The sequence below is a fragment of the Entelurus aequoreus genome, linkage group LG04 (assembly GCF_033978785.1).
Source record: "Entelurus aequoreus isolate RoL-2023_Sb linkage group LG04, RoL_Eaeq_v1.1, whole genome shotgun sequence".
In the NCBI taxonomy this organism is placed as follows: domain Eukaryota; kingdom Metazoa; phylum Chordata; class Actinopteri; order Syngnathiformes; family Syngnathidae; genus Entelurus; species Entelurus aequoreus.
In genome coordinates, this window is record NC_084734.1 from 18,608,398 (window position 1) to 18,629,004 (window position 20,607).

The 20,607-nt window shown below is 40.3% G+C and overlaps 1 protein-coding gene across 1 annotated transcript in view; it reads right to left on the bottom strand.

Annotated features, from left to right (window-relative positions):
• The window catches only part of LOC133649171 (nesprin-1-like), a 121,332-nt gene that overhangs the window by 90,737 nt on the left and 9,988 nt on the right, over positions 1-20,607 (bottom strand). The window contains exons 2-9 of the mRNA XM_062046007.1: positions 15,767-15,828; positions 5,075-5,170; positions 4,576-4,659; positions 2,101-2,121; positions 1,927-2,019; positions 1,437-1,618; positions 1,002-1,198; positions 551-687 (exon numbers count right to left, since the gene is read on the bottom strand). Of these exons, the coding sequence (XP_061901991.1) occupies positions 551-687; positions 1,002-1,198; positions 1,437-1,618; positions 1,927-2,019; positions 2,101-2,121; positions 4,576-4,659; positions 5,075-5,170; positions 15,767-15,828 (872 nt within the window). The remainder of the gene's footprint in view (positions 1-550; positions 688-1,001; positions 1,199-1,436; positions 1,619-1,926; positions 2,020-2,100; positions 2,122-4,575; positions 4,660-5,074; positions 5,171-15,766; positions 15,829-20,607) is intronic.

Below are 20,607 nucleotides of genomic sequence, written 5' to 3' on the forward strand. Positions count from 1 at the left end.
AGAGGTCGATGAAGCTGGTGGATGCTAACTACTCGATACTTCAAATGCAGTTACTGCCAGAAGAGTGTCTACAGCTTTAGACCACGGCAGTTCTTTTCTTTTGTAGATCATCCAGAAACTATCAAGAGATTTAGCGTGTAATTAAATTGAGGCCTTAATTGAACAATTTACGATATGTATTTTCACCTACAGTAAGTTGTGTGTTTGTATTTTATCGACATAATTCACATTTACGTTCATTTTTGGGAATCACTCTCAGGCTTGACTTTTTGTGCAATATCCTATTTAATTCTCATCAAAACCCAATGATCAGTGTGTTGAAACTTGCTAATCGAGCAAATCTAAGAAACAAGTAGAAGTAAGACTAGACGTGTCACTTTCTAATCATACAAATGCTTAGAGAAGCTAAAACAAACACATACAAAGCCAGTAGTCTTGCTTTATATGGAGAATGTCATGACTGAAATGTGCTACAGTGACATTTGGCAGCAAAGACAAAGCGTGTAAGAAGCAGAAAGATGAAAATGAGATCAATGTGACAGCTGTTTACCTCCTCCTCTTCTTCTCGTTCTTTAGCTGCTGCTGCTTGTCCATCAGAGGCGCTCTGCTCTCGCTCAGGATGATGCTTCAGGAACTGGGCCACGTATGTCATGATGGATTTCTCGTCCGGCTTGTCCACGTCTACGTCTGTCAAATGATGCCAGGGGAATGTAATCAGACATCAAGCTGATATGAAAACAAGCTCAGCACTTTTTTGTCTCTAAATTGTTTTTGGATTATTGTCAACTGTAATGAACGCCACGGCCTAATGGACTTCAATGACTGTTATGTCAGGCTTGATTTGTCAGCATTTATTCTGGAGAGCCAACATGAGAAAGATCAGATGTTTTGGCAGCGTGACCGCGGATGTGATATTGTGTAGTAGACACCCACAATCGAACTCTGTGGGGCACTTTTCGACATACAGTATCTCAGAAATGCTAGAGGAAAACGTGACTTACCCTCAGGATCGAGGAGCTGCGCTATGCCTAACTGTGTCTCAGCTAACAAAAAAGCTTCCTGCAGATTTTCTCGGTTGGGTCTCGTCTTTACTTGCTCCATGTCCACCAGATTGGGCCGGAGGGCATTGAGGATGGCAAAGAAGGCTAAACCTGTACGCCAGCTAGGGCCAAAGTCTATCACCTTGATTTCCAGATGTCTAGGAAAAAACAACAAGAACACACCTCATTGGAATCCCTACATCAAATTTGGATTTTGACCAAAATGTTCCTCCATTCAGCAAACATCAAATAATTCTGTGCCATTTGGCTTTCATGTGAAATGTATTCCAGAAGAGGGAGCAGCCTCAACAACTGTGTCTTACATATGTGAACATGTTACTTCCACCATTAACACAGAACCGTGGCATTTGCAGTGTTCCATTTTGTGGAGCATACTTTGTTGCTGTCTGCTGGACCCATCTGAGCAGGGCCTTCCTGGCACCCCCCTGCAGGGGCAGCAGAGGCTTCTTCTTAAGGGGCGGGCTGGTGGTCTCATTGCTGCTGGCAGAGCTGTCCAGTGACGAGGAGCTGCGGGGTGAGGCGTGGGTTGCTTGTAGACTGCTGGTTAGCTCTTCGATCTGCAGAGTGATAGTATTTCATTCTAGTTTATATCAATATCCTCCTCATTAGGGAAGCAATAACAGGCTACAAAGGAAGCTGGCGTTGCTAAGAGTGTTGTGTAGTATTTTTATTATTGAACTCTTGTCGATGTGTGCACGTCTGCAACGCCTGAGGTGGCAACTGTTCCAGTGTTGAAGCAGTGTAAGAATTGATTTCCTCAAGCTTAAGTGACTGTTTGCTTAGCTTCATTGGCATTTTTGCTGGCTACAAAATGATGCAGGTTCCATATGTCTAAAAAAAAACCCTGTACGTACTGGATTATTACCTGGAAATATAGGATGATTGTCCACACCAGGCCCAAAACAATTGACGGTCGACCATCAACAATATCTGTGGAGTTGATGTTCACTAGCTTGATCTGAATGAACACATACACTGGTGTACATTATGAATGTCAATAAAGTGCAAACAGTAGTGTAACTATACTGTAATTACTGACCGGTGATCCCCTGTAGGCAGACTAGAGGGGTAAAAGTAAGAAAAAGATTACACTCAGTATGTATTTGACTGAAGATGGACACCTCATTGAGCCTGGGATGGCAGACATGATGGCGCTATCATGAGGCGTGTAAACATAAATCTATCACTACTACTCACACCACATGGATTACACAGCTGGAGGTATGGTGTATGTAGTGATCTATATAGATAAGCATCCTGTATCCTCAAACAGCAGCACAGCAGTGTAATAAATACATGGGGTGGCACAAGGAGTCAGAGAGGGGGGTCAGTGTGTGGATGGTGATAAGAAAAACATGACTTAAAGTTGGAAAATACAGCAGGTTATTTGGGCAGCTGTGTAGTTTAACATACACATCAACATATTCCCACATGGTTTTGATAGGAAACTGTACAAATAATGCAATGGGATTTGCACCATTGCTGGCCATGACCAACAGGTAATGCCAAATGTAGTTATTTTTAGCCAACAAAAAAATAACTAAATTGGGTTAGCACATAATGGGCCTGATTTACTAAGATTTAAATACAACACGCTAAACGACGTGCGCAAACTATAATATTGTGTGTACTATCAGTGGCCGTGTTGCATCATTGCATGGGATTTACTAAGACTGCGTGTACAATTAAAAAGTGGTGCAGACCGCCCTATTTAAATCAGGTCTTTGCATGTACTACTGGCATTAAGTGCTTTTATGATATAAATGCACACTCCACATTCATGTTATTGTGCTCCCCAACCTGTGTGCGATGTTGTTGAACACACCTTTCCTGCAATATAGAATTGCAATCTATAGACAACAGAAACTATTTTTAGCGTGCTGACGGGATGACCAAACGCAAGAAAATGCTTAATAAAAGGCATCCTTTTATATTGGAGTAATAGTATATTATATATTATATTATATTAGATATTATATTCTATTTTCTAAATGAAAAAAGAGAACATCATAAAAAAACGCCAGCAGCCACCAAAACGCACCAATTTAATTCCTTTTAATCAGCTCCTTAAGTCATCTAGCAGATATAAAATTATAAAATAATATTGCTGAAGGCATGATATGTATAATATGTTTTTATTTATGCCAGTCCAAATATGTTGTATTATCTTTCCATCGTCTGTCTTTGCAGCACGAGCCCCTATTTTCTCACAGCCGTGTGCGTAACTGTCAGTTTACAAATACATTTCAGATGTGCGACGCAAAATAGCGCCAGCAGAGCAGTGATCAGCCTTGATAAATCACACTGTGCATGCTGAATGATTATATTTGCATCTCCTCCTCCCAGCATTGTGGGAGTTGTTAAGATCAGCATACATTCTGCAGTTTCATGAAGACAGACATGCTAAACGGATTGCGCTCCTTATTCTGCTCACTTAAGAGACGCAATCCTCTGCGTACAAGTTAAGTAGATGAACTTTGTCTATGATATCAAGTATGAACGTGTATTAGTACACGCAAACCTTTAGTAGATCAGACCCACGGTCTTGAGAAACAGGAAGTTATCGGTATAGGATACAAAAGAAATATTGTGCATCCCTAATATTTTGTACTTAATTTCAAGTGTTTAGTTTTTTAAATCATTGAATCAATATGTTTTAAATGCATATCACAATATTAATAATTAATCATTAATACCATTAATCATGAATTAGATTACCAAACAATTGTATTCATCATAATAAATGTTTGTGGCAGATTGTTCATTTATTTGCTTTTGAGCTTTTCAATATGGTTAATTATACGATTATGTATATGTTGGTCATCATACACATTCATGGCTTTTATGATATAAATGCACGCTCACCAAACAAACGTTTGAAACATTTAAGCCTCTGGTGCTAAGCATAAATACAGTCTAGACATAAATCTGATTTACACGCAGAGTGTATTTACATTTAATTTGAAACTTTGATTTACACGGCCGACACACACGTACACAGCCTGCTGACGTCTCATCTCCATTCTGCAGATTAGTGGTGTAGGATTTATGGTTTAACCCTGTCACACTTGAGGAAGAGGGGAAATCAATGTTCCTGCAGAAGCCAGCTCATACTTCTTGGTTTTATTTAGATAACCAAGGACGAGGCGGCAAAAGAGAGGCGGGTTAGAGCCTTGAAATAATTTATCTCATAGAAAGGGAATTTCATAATTACTTCACGTAACGCTGTATAAATGCTCGGAGATTTGTGTTTTGAATGAACAAAAACAGCATGGTGAGATACTCAATACAGATTTATGCTGCCAAACAAGTCAAAATAATGCCAATGGAAAGTGAGCAGCATGAACACAAAGTCTGAGGTTATATCGACTGATGGCGTGTTCATGGTGTCAGCAGATACGAAGTGAGTAGAAAAAGAGGTTAGGGGTCAAGATTATTTTCTGTTTGCCCCAAGCGCAGCAGTAAAAAAGGGAGACCACAAAAAAAAACATAAAAGAAAACCATGATCTCCTACCTTCCTTCCCTCAAGGAAGTTGAGAGCAGTACCAATGTTTGCAAGCCAGTGGATCCTCTTTAGCTTCTTGCCCTGCTCACGTTGCTGCAGGAAAGATTGAGACAACAACATAGAGGGAATAAATACAACATAGGGGGAAAGTGTTGGGGGGAACATAGTGAAATGTGAGTGAAATGCTTATCACTGCTGCGCACATAAACAGGCTGATCAATAGAACACAGATCACTTAGACCTGAGGCAATATTGACATGAGCAAGTACCAGAAGCTATTTGTCTTGCATGTTTGTGTGAGTCTGCTTATCTGCCCTTGTGAATCTGCCTACTTCTATTAATTAAAACATCCCAATAAGAGTGGATAGATGCACATTTCCATGCAGAAAGTGTGCATGTTTGATGTTTACATGTGCTTCATTAGCTACGAAAGATGAACTGAAAATATCTCATAAACTACTGTACATTCTGAAAATAAAATGCAATTGGAGTACTGAATGTGCCTCACCAGTTTTTGTCCAGAGAGGACTTCTAGCAGGGCAAGCAGCTTGACACCATCCTTGATATCCTCAAACAGATCACTCACGACCAGAGGTGGGACACTCTGTTAGGACAAAGAAATATAAGCAAATACATTCACAATCCAAATATGGGCAAAATGACCTAGGCAAAGGCTGTATTGTACAAAAGTCATAGGCTCCTTTTCCACACGCATTATTGTGAGTTTCCTGGACGTCATCTTCATCACTAAAGGAAAAATCGAATCTGTGGGAGAGAATACCTCTGCTATTTTCAAGTATGTTTTTTTTTTTTTTTTGAATGGTCAGCTTGAAGTGTTCCTCTGTCTTTGACTCCCCCGTCGTCATGTCACATGAGTGTTATGATTTGCTTCCTGGTTTCGATGATCCTCTGATTGCCCAGTCCGTAATGTTTCGAAGTAAACTTTTTGCCATGTCATCATGGATTTTCTCCGTATGTATGGATGTTCTCATTCATCTAGGTCATTGTATTTTCTCCATATTTTTTGGGCCTGGATTCGCAGTCCATTTTCTCTCTTAGTAGCTTGTGGCTTCGATGTATTCTACCTAGCTACATGGCTCTAGAAGTACCTAAGCTACAGGAAAAGCTACTTGTGAAAAAAGTAGCTAAACTACCGCCAAGCTACTGAAAAGTGTAGTAAAGCTATGTAGCTTAGCTTATTTTTAGTCCCCCTGCTGACAAACAACTAGCAGCTAATTATGTGTCTCCATACACAGTGTGTAGTCGCTCCCCTGAACTAATAATATTCCCCTCCATTAGGGCAAATAAACTGCATTTATTAGCATCTTCAGTATCATTATCAAGTACTTGTACAAGGTTAAACATGTTAAGCAGCTATTAACAGAAAATTACCAAGTAGATTAATCAGCTTCATAAAACCCTGATCGGAACATCCCTACTTTGAAGGGAACTCCACTTTTTTAAAATGTTGCCTATCAATAAATGATAAATAAATGATAAATGGGTTATACTTGTATAGCGCTTTTCTACCTTCAAGGTACTCAAAGCGCTTTGACAGTATTTCCACATTCACCCATTCACACACACATTCACACACTGATGGCGGGAGCTGCCATGCAAGGCGCTAACCAGCAACCATCAGGAGCAAGGGTGAAGTGTCTTGCCCAAGGACACAACGGTCGTGATTTGGATGGTAGAAGGTGGGGATTGAACCCCAGTAACCAGCAACCCTCCGATTGCTGGCACGGCCACTCTACCAACTTCACCACGAATAACAATTATTATGAAAGATAAGTACCACATACAGTATATTTTTCTTTTTTTAATGCATTCTAAATAAATGTGATCAAAAGTCTGCTTACAATGGAGCCTATGGGAGTCGCTCTGTAAGTATTTATGTACTGTAATAACAGGTACATATATAATAAGATGTAAAATTAACGTATTTTGCTCATTTTAAGCACATGCGGCTTTCATTTAAAATTTTTTTTCGCTTTTTCTTCAACATCATTGATTACTACTCACTGCAGACTTCATGAGAGCCAACAAGCATAATAAAACATCACTTACTGTACAATGTCTGCTCTCACTAGGATGCCGACTGATATAATCTTGTTATAATCCTGTTCATCTGAAGAATGATTCATAGTCTTCGCGAAGAAAGAGGGGCGGAATCAAGTGTCTTTTCGTGTCTTTCTCGCCATTTTCGGTTCTAAATTGGCTGTCAAAGTGTACCAACTTGTCGAATTACTTGTCAGATTAAGTCCTCATCCTATCCAGGTGAGAGACATTATTTATGATGTAGAATAAACTTCCACAACTCCAATGTGAGAAAGCAGCTCAGCAGCCGATGATGTCAACATAGCAGCTAGTGATCACAGCCCTTCAATAAATAGTTTGTCTGCGTTAGCGCTTATATTAACAACATCACTAATACTTGGTTAATATTAAGGTCGCAAAATGTAAATAGAGTACTGTTGGCGGTTTTTGGATGTTTTTTTATTTGGATTTTATGAGCGGGATAGAGGACCTCCCATTGGCTCCATTGAAAGCTGACTTTTATATACGAGTTAGAATGCATTAATAAAAATACATCCATCGTCTTTTCTTTCATAACGATAGGTAACATTTCAAAGAGTGCAGTTACCCTTTAAACTGTGTAAGAACTTGAGAGCCCTGACCTCAAGCCCATCAAACGACTTAGGGATGAGTTTTTCCACAGAAACATTAAACAGTCAAACCTCTTTTCAAAAGACCAGAAGCTGTTAAAGCAGCTGCTATGCGATCACACCTTTACAGATATTCTTCTATTTTCTTTTCCAGCAAGGACCCACTACTCTTGTCCATATATTGTACCTAAAAAGCTCATGTTTCAGTAAATATCATCCCTAAATGTAATTCACACAAAGATTTACATGAACTATATTTTGGTTGGTTGGTTGGTTGGTTGGTTTGACTTTATTTCGAACATGCATCACAATTTCCAGTTTCTCTTTTCAACATGTTCGAAAATGAGTAGGAAGAAGCAGACCCTAATTATTCCTACCCATTTTCGATTTCATAGCAATTGCTAACACTTTTGTTCATTTCTTGTTCTCGAATGTATTCACAATATACACCATAAATAATAACATTACAAATAAAATAAAAAATAATTAGTGAAGTAAGTGGGCAGCACGGTGGCCCAGGGGTTAGTGCATGTGCCTCACAATATGAAGGTCCTGAGTTCAATCCCGGGATCGGGATCATTCTGTGTGGAGTTTGCATGTTCTCCCCGTGACTGCGTGGGTTCCCTCCAGGTACTCCGGCTTCCTCCCACCTCCAAAGACATGCACCTGGGGATAGGTTGATTGGCAACACTGAATTGGCCCTAGTGTGTGAATGTGAATGTGACTGTTGTCTGTCTGCCTTCCGCCCGAATGCAGCTGAGATAGGCTCCAGCACCCCCCCGAAAGGGACAAGCGGTAGAAAATGGATGGATGGATAGTGAAGTAAGTATGTATTTCATATGGTGAGATAAATAAGATTATTAATAAGTTCAGAATGTTTATCATGGTTCTTCTTCTTTGTACACACTTTTGAGTTCGAACAGTTTCTTAAATTGCATCATATTAGTACACTGTTTAAATTATGTACTTAAACTATTCCATAATTAAATTCAAAATACTGATATGCTAAAGGTTTTAAGTGTTGCATACAAATGTTTTAAATTCCATTTTTGTCTAAGATTATATTTCTCCTCTTTTGTTAAGAAGAATTGTTATACATTGTTGGGTAGTAGGTTATAGTTTGCTTTTTGCATAATTTTGCTGTTTGCAAATTCACTATATTGTGGAATTTCAGTATTTTTGATTCAATAAAGAGTTTGTATGTTTTTCTATATGCAACATTATGTATTATTCTAACTGATCTTTTTAGTAACACGTTTTGTGACTGAAGCGTACTTTTGTACTTATTTCCCCATATTTCTATACAATAACTCAGATATGGTAACACGAGTGAGCAGTAAAGAATATAAAGTGATTTTTGGTCCAGTACATATTTAGCTTTATTCAATATTGATGTATTTCTTGCCACCTTATGTTGTATATTTTTGTATGAGATTTCCAGTTCATTTGATCATCAATTATTACACCAATTTGATTTAATTTACTTTTTCATTCCGTCTATTTGTATTTGTGTTTGACTTTCTCTTCTTCGGTTACGGAATAGCATTATTTTAGTTTTACTGATGTTTAAGGATAGTCTGTTTTTGTCAAACCATCTCTATAATTTTTTATTTCCTCTGTTATTACTTGTATTAGTTCTGTGTGTTTTCTCCTGAACACAACCCTGTTGTATCGTCCGCGAAAAATACTAACTTTATATATTTTGTAACTTTACCAATGTAATTTATATAAGGATTGAACAATTTTGGTCCCAGTATAGATCCCTGTGGTACGCCACAGGCTATATTTAGCATTGTAGACGTGTCTTCACCTAGCTTCACGTATTGCTTCCTATTGGTTAAGTAGCTTTCTATCCAGTTTAAGACCAGGCCTCTGATGCCATACCGTTCTAATTATTTTATCAAAATATTGTGATTCATTGTGTTAAATGCTTTTGTTAGATCTATAAACACTGCATACTGTTTACCATCTATTGCATTGGTAATTTTGTTATTTCGATTAAAGCCATCGATGTTGAAATATTAGCTCTGTATCCATATTAGTTCTCAACAAGTATTATATATTTGTTTATGAAATTGTTTAATCTGTTATTGAATAGGTTTTCAATGACTTTAGAAAATGGTGGAAGTAGAGAAACAGGTCTATAGTTTGTAAATTGGTGTTTGTCTCCAGTCTTATACAGTATATCGGTACAACTTTAGCTATTTTCATTTTGTTTGGGAATTTTCCTGTTTGAAATGATAAGTTATTGATATACGTTAGTGGTCCTGAGATCTCTTCAATAACCTTTTTTATCGTTTCCATATCGATTACATTAAAATCAATTGAAGTCTTGTATTTGCATTTTTTCATGATTTTAACTATTTCCTCTCGTGTCATTTTCGGGAGGAACACTGAGTTGGGATTTATATCTATGATGTCATTGAAGTCGTCAGTTGAAACTGTCTGGAATCCTTTCTTCCAATTTTGGTCCAATATTTCCAAAGTAATTATTGAAGCTTTCAACTACCTTCTTCATGTTGTCGTTATTTACATTTCTGTCTGAGAAGTATTGGGATTAATCCCTCTTAGTGCCATTTTTAATAATGCTATTGAGGATGCCCCATGTTGCTGTTTTTGTTCCTGTCTAATAATTGACTGTAATATTCTTTTCTACACGTTCGTAGTATGCTAGTTAGCTTATTTATATATTTTTTGTACTTATTTTCTGCCTTAAAAGTTCTTTGTGTTATAAAGGTTCTATATAATATATTCTTCTTATTTAGCATGTTTTAATCATTGTGTCATCCATGGTTGATTGTTCTTTATTTGAATTCTACGGAGTTGTTTCCATGGACAATGTTTGTCATAAAAAATTATGAATGTGTTTACAAATTTACCATATGCTTCATCAACATTATTTTCATTGTACACTTCGTCCCAATTTTGCTTTTCTATATAATTTTTAAATCAACCATATACTCTTCTCTGTGCAAAGTATTAAAAATTTTTTTTAGCGTTCATGTTTTTCTTCTTGTAGTTTCCATCACATATTGTGAAAACTGGCAGTTGATCACTAATGTTGGTTATAAGTAGACCACTTGTAGAGTTATTATTAAAATCAATGCTAAAAATGTTATCAATAAGCGTGGCACAGTGTCCTGTGATTCTGCTTGGCTTTGTGATTTTAGGATACAAACTGATGCTAAGTCGCCAGTGGACTTTTGCTTGTTAGGGTTCAATAGGTCAATATTGAAGTCACCACATGAGAAAATTATTTTTTGACCAGTGTCCATAAAATTAGCTTTGATCCAGTCTTCAAATGTTTCAATACTTGACTTAGGTGATCTATATCTACAACTGATGAATATGTTTTTATGTTTTTCATTACATATTTCAATGGTTATGTATTGTAAGATATTATCGATAGCAAATGACATGATTTTTACCACTTGGTAGTTCAGGTTCTTCATCACAAACACAGCTACTACTCCTCCGTTTTTGTTGGTTCTGTTGATGTAATTTAGTTCATATCTTTCCAGATTAAAATCTATTCCTTTTGTTTGTCAATCCATGTTTAGGTGACAGCAATCACTTTGAAGGGTTTGTTCAATTGTTCCAAAAAGTGCTTCATGTTGTTGTAATTTGCATACAAACATCTGCTGTTAAAATGTATATTTGACAATGTGTTATCACATTTAATGTTGCTATTATATTGTTCCTCTGTATTGTTAAAAATAATTATTACTGATGTGGGAGAGAAAAATTGTATGTGGATCTATATCATTGTCCAAATCCTGGTTTGTATGGTCTTTGTTGCGGAAGTTTTTCAGTTCCATATTTTCTTGTTCAACAATCTTTGATGTTGTTTCAATAATTTCTAGAAGTGTAGGTGAATGCGCTCCTGAATCTAAATCTTCTTGTTTAGTGTTCTCTAGTGTTGGTGTTGAATTTATGTGTTGGTTTTCCGTCATGCTCCATTATCATTGTCATTGTCAAAGCAGTGTCAACTTAAATATTTCTCCAGAACCTTGATGTCATAGACAACAAGTACTGTTGCTTCTGGACCTCCATTCAGCTTGATGTAGATTTTACAGTTTGTGCTCCAACTTCCCTGAATTTTTTCTTGCTTTCTCAAGTCGCATGCTTTCTTGGCGATTTCAGCATTACGTTTTGTGAGGCGCTCATTCACGTAAACATTTGTACCATTCAACTTCTTTCCCTGTTTCAGCAGTGCCATTTTAGATTTTCTGTTAACGAGTTTCAATGCAATAATGTCAATAATGCAATAATTGCAATAATGTAAAATAAAAAGTATTGTATAGATAAACTAGTTGCTTAAAGAGTGTATATTGCGTTTTCAAGAAATGCAAATATCTCAGCCCTACAGGCGTTTACAAAAGCTGTTTAAGTAGTGTGAGACATTAAAATCTCCACCAATACATTACATACTCCAATACATTTCAAAAGGAAATCCTCCTCCAAATGTACCCAAAGGAGTGGTTTAATGTGTCGAGTATGTGTGATAAGTGGAGTCAGTCAGAAGCTAAGTAGGCTATGAGTGGGGTCTCCAAATCCCCCAAATATGCTGATGATATTACACTGTATCCCTCTCATTGACTCCCTTGCTAACCTTGCAGACTTTCCAGACTATCTCTGTTTCTCGCCACATCAAGGATTTCTTCTAAAGTACAGTCACATGCTGGAAGGGGAGGGGAGTTCAAACTAGCGGGCCATTAAGAGGGAGATTATAGCGAGGCAAAGAGGTGTGTGTGTGTGGATGTGCAAGAGGGGTATAATTGAGTCGAAAGAGTGGCAGCGAGACCAATGATGGAGGACAGAGAGCGAGGGAAGAGACCCGAAAGCTAACATCTGGCTAAAAATCAATTAACCCAAACAGCACATGCTTCTCCTATAACGTCATTTCATGGTTTTAGATGTTAAAATATCCAGACAGTCCTCTTTAAAAAAAGACAGCATGGAAGTATGAAAGAGTTAAATCAACCCGCAGGCTAATTGAAGTCAAATTTACCTTTTTTTGTATTTGATAATCTAGGGGCTAAGGAGGATATTTGTGGATAATTGCAAAAATAAGAAAGTAATATTCATTTCCTTGGCCGAGCCACATGAGCGTAACACAAAAAGATAAATCACGGGCCTTAATGAGCTAATTACACATGAGAGTCTGGGCCATAATTGATTGTGAGCGGAGGAGCTCGGGGACGTACGTCTTCACTGGGCTCCTGTTTGATTCCCCCGGCACTCTTCACTCAAGATCAACAGTAAGGCGCCAACGAGACAGAAACAAAGAAAAAACTCAAGAGCATTTAAATCTCCCACTACAAGGCAAGAAACCATAATTGGTTTCCCCACTTTCCTCACTATAAGTAAGTAGTACAACCATGTATTTCCCCCAGCAATCAATTAATGACAATAATGAAAAAGTTAGAATTAAATACAATAGAATAAAAACATGTGCTAGCAAAACATCATTATTCTAAATGCAAAGTAAAATTTTAGTATGAGTATTGTATTGTAATTTACTGCAATACATTTCTGGGTTTGAAAAGTCATGTACAGCATGCAGAACTATTGTACTCTTTGTTCCATCCAACAAGATCCATCATCAGAAATTTGTAAAAAACCTTTTGAAGTATTGTACGTTTTTTTACATGAACGAAAGACTGGCAATACAGTTCAAGCTAGTCTACGACACTTTTGGAACGCAAAAAATATAAGAACATCTCTGGCTAGCATGTTATCATTTGTGGTTTATCATTGGATATAAAGCATGTAGCACGTTCGAAAGTTAGCAGCCTTTCGGTGGCCGCGTAACCATGGCAAACAATCTCTTTTAAACAAAAAAAGCCTGCAATCCTGGAAATGCTGTTTTCTCCCCAAAATGCATAATATCAACACAAATGCACATAATTTGTATATATTTTTGCATTTGTCATTTGCCATCTAAAACATTTTTTTTTTTAATGTTCCCATTGCCCATAAGATAACTGCAGATCCTGACAAAAAGTGTCATTTACCATGCTGAATTTATGCTTCATTATTATCATTTGGGCTTGAATCTGAGCCGCACCCTGCGGTGGTGCACACCTCTGCCAAGGCCAGTGTTAATGGGTTCTTGGACAAGGTAGTTTTTTGCATAATCTTTCTTACACAAGGGGATATGAAACCTCCGCCAATGCATATCAAAGTGTTGGGAGCATCTCTGAGAAGAAAAGTGCATGATTGTACCTTTGAGGGGGCACAGTGGGTTGTCAGTGTTTGGTGGTACCCTCTATGTTTGCTTAACACTTGACTTGTACAGCTTGAGAACACATTTGCCTTTCTGGTCGTGGAAAAAGGTACAAGCCTTGGGGTCCAGTAATTAATGTTGCTTATTGAGGTACAGAAATGGAGCCCTGAATGCATTGTTTTAGTTTATGCATACATTATGTTTGTGAGGCTAATTAAACATCATAAAAGGTTTCACTTGACTATGTAATCGCTGGGTAAACTAAATCTGTTTGCCTTGAAAAACGCCTCAGTGACGACGAGACCTCTCCGGTTCACACGGCCACTCTGTAATTAAGCTTTAACCTTCTCAGAGAGGATTTGTCATAATGCAAACTTGGGGCCGCACTCATTTGATTTGCAGTCCCAGTCTTACACTCATTTGCCACTCCAGAGCCATGCAAGGGGTCGGACCGAAAGCATTAAGTGCAATATTTTTACTGCAACCAAAATAATCAACATATTAGTAAAATATAAATTGCATGGCTATACACAACCACAGTGTATCCCTCCAGACATCTTCATAGTTTAGCTAGTACCTAATATTGTGACCTATGGCTCATGAGTGTATTAACTGGTGACTTAATCTTGTGAGCTACCACCCAGCAAAAAGAATCATTAATCATCTTTGTGAATTACTGGTTCTCACACAGCCTTTCTCTAAGAACATTCCTTTTGTTATACCTGTGAAATAGTAAAAAAAAAGTGAGGGGGAAGGGGAGTGACTGAAAAGAAAAACACCCACCGCCAACGCCACGTCTCAACTCACCTAACGATTAATCACACAGCTTTAGGCGCTGAATTAAAGACCTGTGATAACTGGAGTGTCCTAATCATCTGCATAGCCAAGGGCTGGATCTATCCCTCGGAGAGCCGACTGCTAAACCAACTGTTCAAGCTCCTCTGTCTTACCCACCTCACAGGCTTTCTTTGGAAAATCATTTCTTTATTACGACGGCCTTATCAACCTTCTCTTGCTAGCTCGTCACAAAGAGCTTGTAGACGTTTTTGAAGACAAATGTGGGCCAATCACTATCGCCAAGGCAACGCTAGGTATCAGGTGAAAAGGTTGAAGTGAGACTGACGGAAGGAGAGAATCAAAATATAATCAACCAGGGAGGGATGGAACTGTAAAGCCAGACAAAATACACCTGCACAATTTGATGAGATCCAATCATCTTTCTGTGACAAATGGTGTCAGAAGTGGGATGGACTCCCATGGCATGCCCAGTTCAAAGGACCCGAAAGTTCAGTAGAACTTGAAGATGGGTGAGACACTATAGGATTATTGGAAAAGAGACACCTGTGTTTGCGTCAAAAGGGGCATGGCTAGCCATGATGAGGTGACTTAAATCCCTTTGTAATTATATCTATTTATTAGAGGCATTTTAAATATATTTCTTGCTGTATTTGCCACAATGTGCCTACCATGCTGCTGTAATCATTTCTATACAACCATCACAAACCATAGCTCTACTCTAGTGCGCCCAAATATGCCCTGTAATAAATAAACCATGTGTTTACTTTTGGTGTTATTAAAGATTCAAGACGCTTATACATATTTTGCTGTGACGATAATTTTACGCTGGCAGAATCCGGAACCGTGATATCCTATATGATGTCAAGGTTTACACTCTATGGGGTGCCTTTTAAAATGAATTTTATGCATGGTTCAAGGTCTCCACAGCTGTCTAATGTCAAATATGAAAAAGCGCAGATTGAAAGAATATTTAATTGCGTCGCACTGTGACATATTTACCCTGTCTGCACATCCCTGACCCGCTACCCAAGTGATAATGGGTTAAATTGTGCAAGCTAATGCTGTGTAATAAAACAATTACACGCCAATAATAAAGCTCCCTTCATCGCAGCTGCTTTAGGTGCACAGTGTGAGTTATAGTTTGTCTGTACGTATTAAGATAGTATGCAGAACAATCTAAATAGTTCCATATAAGAGAGGAAAGGTTACCAAGACTTTAAATGTCTAATGTTAGCTTGCAGTAACAAAAACATGGACTGTGTTAATTGCTGTAATGTGAAAGTGGTAATTAGAGTGAGCGTAAATCTTTGCTTGCAGCTAAATGAGACCGGGAGGATCAAAATAAGAACTTTGCGTGTCTGTTGATGTGCCTGCATGTGTGTGCGCCATCTTAGCCAGCACGTGAGTCCCATGACCGGCTCAGCAATGTGTTATGAGAAATGGAGCAAATTTCTCAGTGGATTGAAGACAGAAAAGAATAGAAAAGCATCAAACGACTTCTTACCTTTGCCAAGTGGGAATTGATCCATTTGGTGAACGTCCGTTTCTGCACAGCCTCTTGCTCATCTGTAAATCAGAGCCCAGAGTGTCACCATCAGTCATAAACAAAGAGGGGATTTGAACACCATTGTCTATTGTTTGGAGAGCGGGACGATGACTCACAAATACTTTATGACTTTCTCTCACAATCTGTGTCGTCAAATATTTAAAGCTTCACAATATTTGACCAACTTAACATTTAAAAGGGAAAAATATCCTTTAAATGATGGCCGACCATAATCCACAAAATCTGTGTTATTACATGACTTCAAAGCTACAGTGGTCCTTTGGTTTTTGTATGCTTCACTTTGCCTATTGTCTTTCTGTTAAAATAATCACCCAACTGATTTTTTTAAATTTTTCAGGAAAACTTCACCAAAAGTGTAACATATGACATTTATTGATAATTTCACTCAAAAAAGAAGGTAACAAAAGATGGCTATTGGCATAGTAATAACACAGTGTGTAAAATATATAACTTAAGAGAAATAAATGATTTCCTAAGCAATTATTTGAACATGCCTTTGTTACTTAAGCAAGCTATGGTAACACTTGATTTTGAAGGTGTCTACATAAGAGTCACACAAGCCAGTCATAAACATGATCATGAACATTAATGTTACTTCCAAGTGTCATTAATGTTCATGACATATCCCATATCATGTTTATGACAAGCTCATGTCTCTTATGTAGTTGGAACTGTTTACATGTATGAAATAAACTTCAACCTACCTACACCTTCAAAATAAAGTGTTACCATATCTTGCTTAAGTCACAAAGGCATGTTCAAAAAATCGCCTAAGTAATTTTTTTTCTCATAGGCCATTATCTTAAAAGTGGTAAAATCACATGATCTGATCAACTGAGGATGAAGGCGATTTTACCATAAGTGGCCCGCGTCATGAGGAGATGATTTATGAAAAAAAAAAAAAACACATTTTGAGAAAAAATGACTTAGGCAATTACTTTAACAATGTGACACTATGATTTGGTTTGACCGACATTATATCATGGCCAAAGGTTTGCCCAGTTTTTGTATGCCATCTCTGTTATTGTACGGCCAAAAATTGAATGTAACAACTTGAACTAGTCCATTTGCAAACTGCAATGGAGTTAGTTTCAACCAGACTGGCAAAGTTAGCATGTCTGCATCATTTCAATTTGGAAGCAGCTGTTGGACATGTTATATTGTTTTGTTTGTAGGGGCTTTGTAGCTAGCACAACAGCAAAGCTCCTTAGGGAGGTTGGAGTCAGGGGGCAGGCTCACAGACAGGCCATTAAAGAGCTGGCCAACACAGCAGAGAGGACGAGCCATTGGTTGTGGTTGAGGAGGAGTGACACCAGCTGGGCTGCTAAGGCTAACACCTAATGGGACACACACACCCAGGGATTTGATCACCCTGGGGTGGGCCCTTCCTCAGCAGAGGGTGTCTTGTGGTAAGCCGGGCCGAAACACCCCGTGACGCTGGGGCACACAACTGAAGATGTGTCCCAATGGTGGAAAAGCCTCCCAGCAGTGTCACCTAGCCTCACTTAGGTATGCGGTCAGGTGCAAGCCTGGCTCAGGGAGGAGGACGCCCCTGCCATGCAGAGTCCCCAGGGATTGTACCAACTAGTCCTTTCAACAAATTATGAAGTCTGGAGAAGATCCAGTGACCGCTGCGAAAGAGCAACTGACAATCAGGGAAAGACCAGATGACGGCCTGGAAAGACTGCTGACTGGAGGGAATAGACCCCAACGGGGCTGGTGTGGGTTAGCAACTCTACCGGCAGGACCCAGCGCTGCATAGCGTTCCTGGTTCCACCCATCATTGCTATGGAAAAGCCAAAGAAGAAAATACCCCTTGGGTCTGCGAGAGCGGGGGCGGAAGATGACCCATTACGGACGGATCTCACAGTGACAGACCACGGAACGGAACAGACAACGAACAGAACGACCAGCACAACTAATGGTCCGCCAACAGGACAAACGCTGCAGAGCTGCATTTGTGGCTGGTCAAAAATAACAACAGCGAAGGGCCTTAAAATCCATCAAGGCAAGAGGAAATGCCTCAGCAAGCTCAGCGAAGTGTCTCGCATTGACCAGTACTTCTTAAGAAGTAGGCCAAATCAGTCGAGTGAAGCCCGGAGGCAGGAGAACCCCCACAGTCCTCAGGGTATCAGTACCTCGAAAGAAGCTCAACGTCGCATAGACCCTCTAGCATTTTCCAGCCTGGAGCCTAACCAGCCACAGCCAGCAGCAGCCTCCAGATCGGAGCCCAACCAGCCAGCACCAGTCATGCAGCAGCCAGCTGCAGTCTCCAACATTGAGCCCAGCCAACCTCTGCCTGCAACAGAAAGGAAGATGGAAGGAAGGAAAGCCCAGATCCTGTGGCCCAAGTCCAACCAGAAGAGAGAGTGGGAGACCGTTGACTCAGACTTGGTCCTCCTTCTAGAACAACAGAAGGGTCCTGTTGGAAGAAAACTGGACAACATGGGAGCCACCATCTACAGCTATGGCGCCGAAAGATTTGGGGTAAAGAGCAAGGCTCAAAGGCAGCAAAAAGGCCCTCCCTCCTCGAACCAACCAAAGTCCAGAAGGCAGCGTGAAATTGACAGCTTGGTGAAAGAAAGAAGACAATTGAGGAAGCAATGGAGAAAGGCAACCGAAATAGAAAGAGGGGGGATTGAAGTTCTGCAGGCTGAAATAAAGCAACGGCTGACAAAGCTGCGAAGAGCAGAGCACCTCAGACGACAACGCAAGAGGAAAGAACGGACAAGAACCCTCTTCTATAGCAATCCCTACAGTTTTGTCAAAGGTCTTTTTGAGCAAGAGAAGAGTGGGAGCCTCAAAGTGCCCATAAAAGACCTGGAGGAGCACCTGAGGAAGACCTACACCGACGGCCAGAGGCATGAGCCAGTAACTGTCCCGCCCGACATGCCACCAATTCATGCACCTGAACACCAAATGGACATAAGATCTCCCACATGGAGCGAGGTGGAGAAGACCGTGAAGCAGGCAAGATCAGCATCATCACCCGGGCCCAATGGTATCCCGTATAGGCTTTATAAGAACACCCCCAGAGTCTTAAGATACCTTTGGAAGCTGATGAAGGTAGCATGGCAGAAGGGAGTGATACCGAAAGCTTGGCGAAGAGCAGGAGGCATCCTGATCCCCAAAGAGAAGGACTCGTCATCCATTGGCCAGTTTCGCCAGATCAGCTTGCTGAATGTAGAGGGGAAGATTTTCTTCAGTGTCCTTGCCCAGAGACTCTCTACGTTCCTGCAAAGAAACAGCTTTATTGATACATCGGTGCAGAAAGCTGGGATCCAGGGTTTCTCAGGATGCTTGGAACATGCCAATATGATCTGGCACCAGATACAAACTGCAAAAAAAGAACAGAGAGACCTACATGTGGTATTCTTAGACCTTGCCAACGCCTTTGGGTCAGTCCCTCATAAGATCTTGTGGACGGCCTTCAATTTCTTTGGTGTACCTAACCAAGTCACTGAACTGGTCAAGAGTTACTTTCAGGATCTCCAGTTCTGCGTAACAGTTGAGGGAAACACCACCTCCTGGCAGCATCTGGAAATTGGCATTATGGCGGGCTGCACAGTTTCCCCTCTGGCATTCGTCATGGCAATGGAGTTGGTCATACGGGCATCCCAGTGGGTAGTGGGAGGCGAGAGGACCAAGAGTGGCCTACGTCTTCCGCCAATTAGAGCCTTTATGGATGACATGACCGTCATTACAACAACAAAACCATGCACCAGACGCTTGCTGCAGAAACTTCAGGAAAACATTCAATGGGCACGGATGGACTTCAAGCCAAGCAAGTCACGCAGCATCTCCATCATAAAAGGCCAACTAACAGGTGAGCGGTTCCACATCAGCGAGGAACCAATTCCAACACTCCTAGAGAAGCCCATCAAGAGCCTCGGAAGATGGTATAATGCAGATCTCAGAGACACCCAGCAACTTGAACAACTGCGGCAGGACACGGCTAACGGCCTCAGGCAGATTAATAGCACTGCACTACCAGGGAAACTGAAGCTCTGGTGCCTCCAGTTTGGGTTGCTACCCAGACTCCGGTGGCCGTTAACTATGTACGAGGTCTCAATAAGCCATGCTACTCGCTTGGAAAGGCTAGTGAACTCGCATGTAAGGAAGTGGCTCGGACTTCCAAAGTGCTTCAGCAGCGTTGGACTCTACAGCGACGGAGCCCTGTCGCTGCCAATTTCTAGCCTGGTCGAAGAGTTCAAATGTGCCAAGGTGAGGCTGGAGATGTCCCTCACTGACTCCCGGGACCCTGTAGTGAGAGCCGCCGCTCCTTGCCTCGTTACAGGGCGGAAGTGGACCCCAGTCACAGCTGTGCTACAGGCCAAATCAGCTTTGCTCCATCGTGACGTAGTGGGCCACATCCAACAAGGCAGAGGAGGCTTTGGCCTTGGAACCGTAACTCCTCTCTGGCAAAAGGCATCTGCAACCGAACGTCGAACTATGGTTGTAGAGGAAGTGCGTCGTCAGGAGGAAACAGCCAGACGTTCCAAAGCTGCAACACAAGCCAAACAGGGCCGCTGGACAAGGTGGGAGGGTGTTGAAAGGAAAAAAACTCACGTGGAGCGAACTTTGGGGCATGGAATCCAACAGGCTGAGTTTCATTGTTCGAGCAACATATGATGCGCTACCATCTCCCATAAACCTGCAACAATGGTTTGGAAAGGACCCATCCTGTCCCCTGTGTACAACCCCAGCAACACTCAAGCACATAATGGTTGGCTGTAGAACCAGCCTCACTCAAGGCAGATATACGTGGAGACATAACC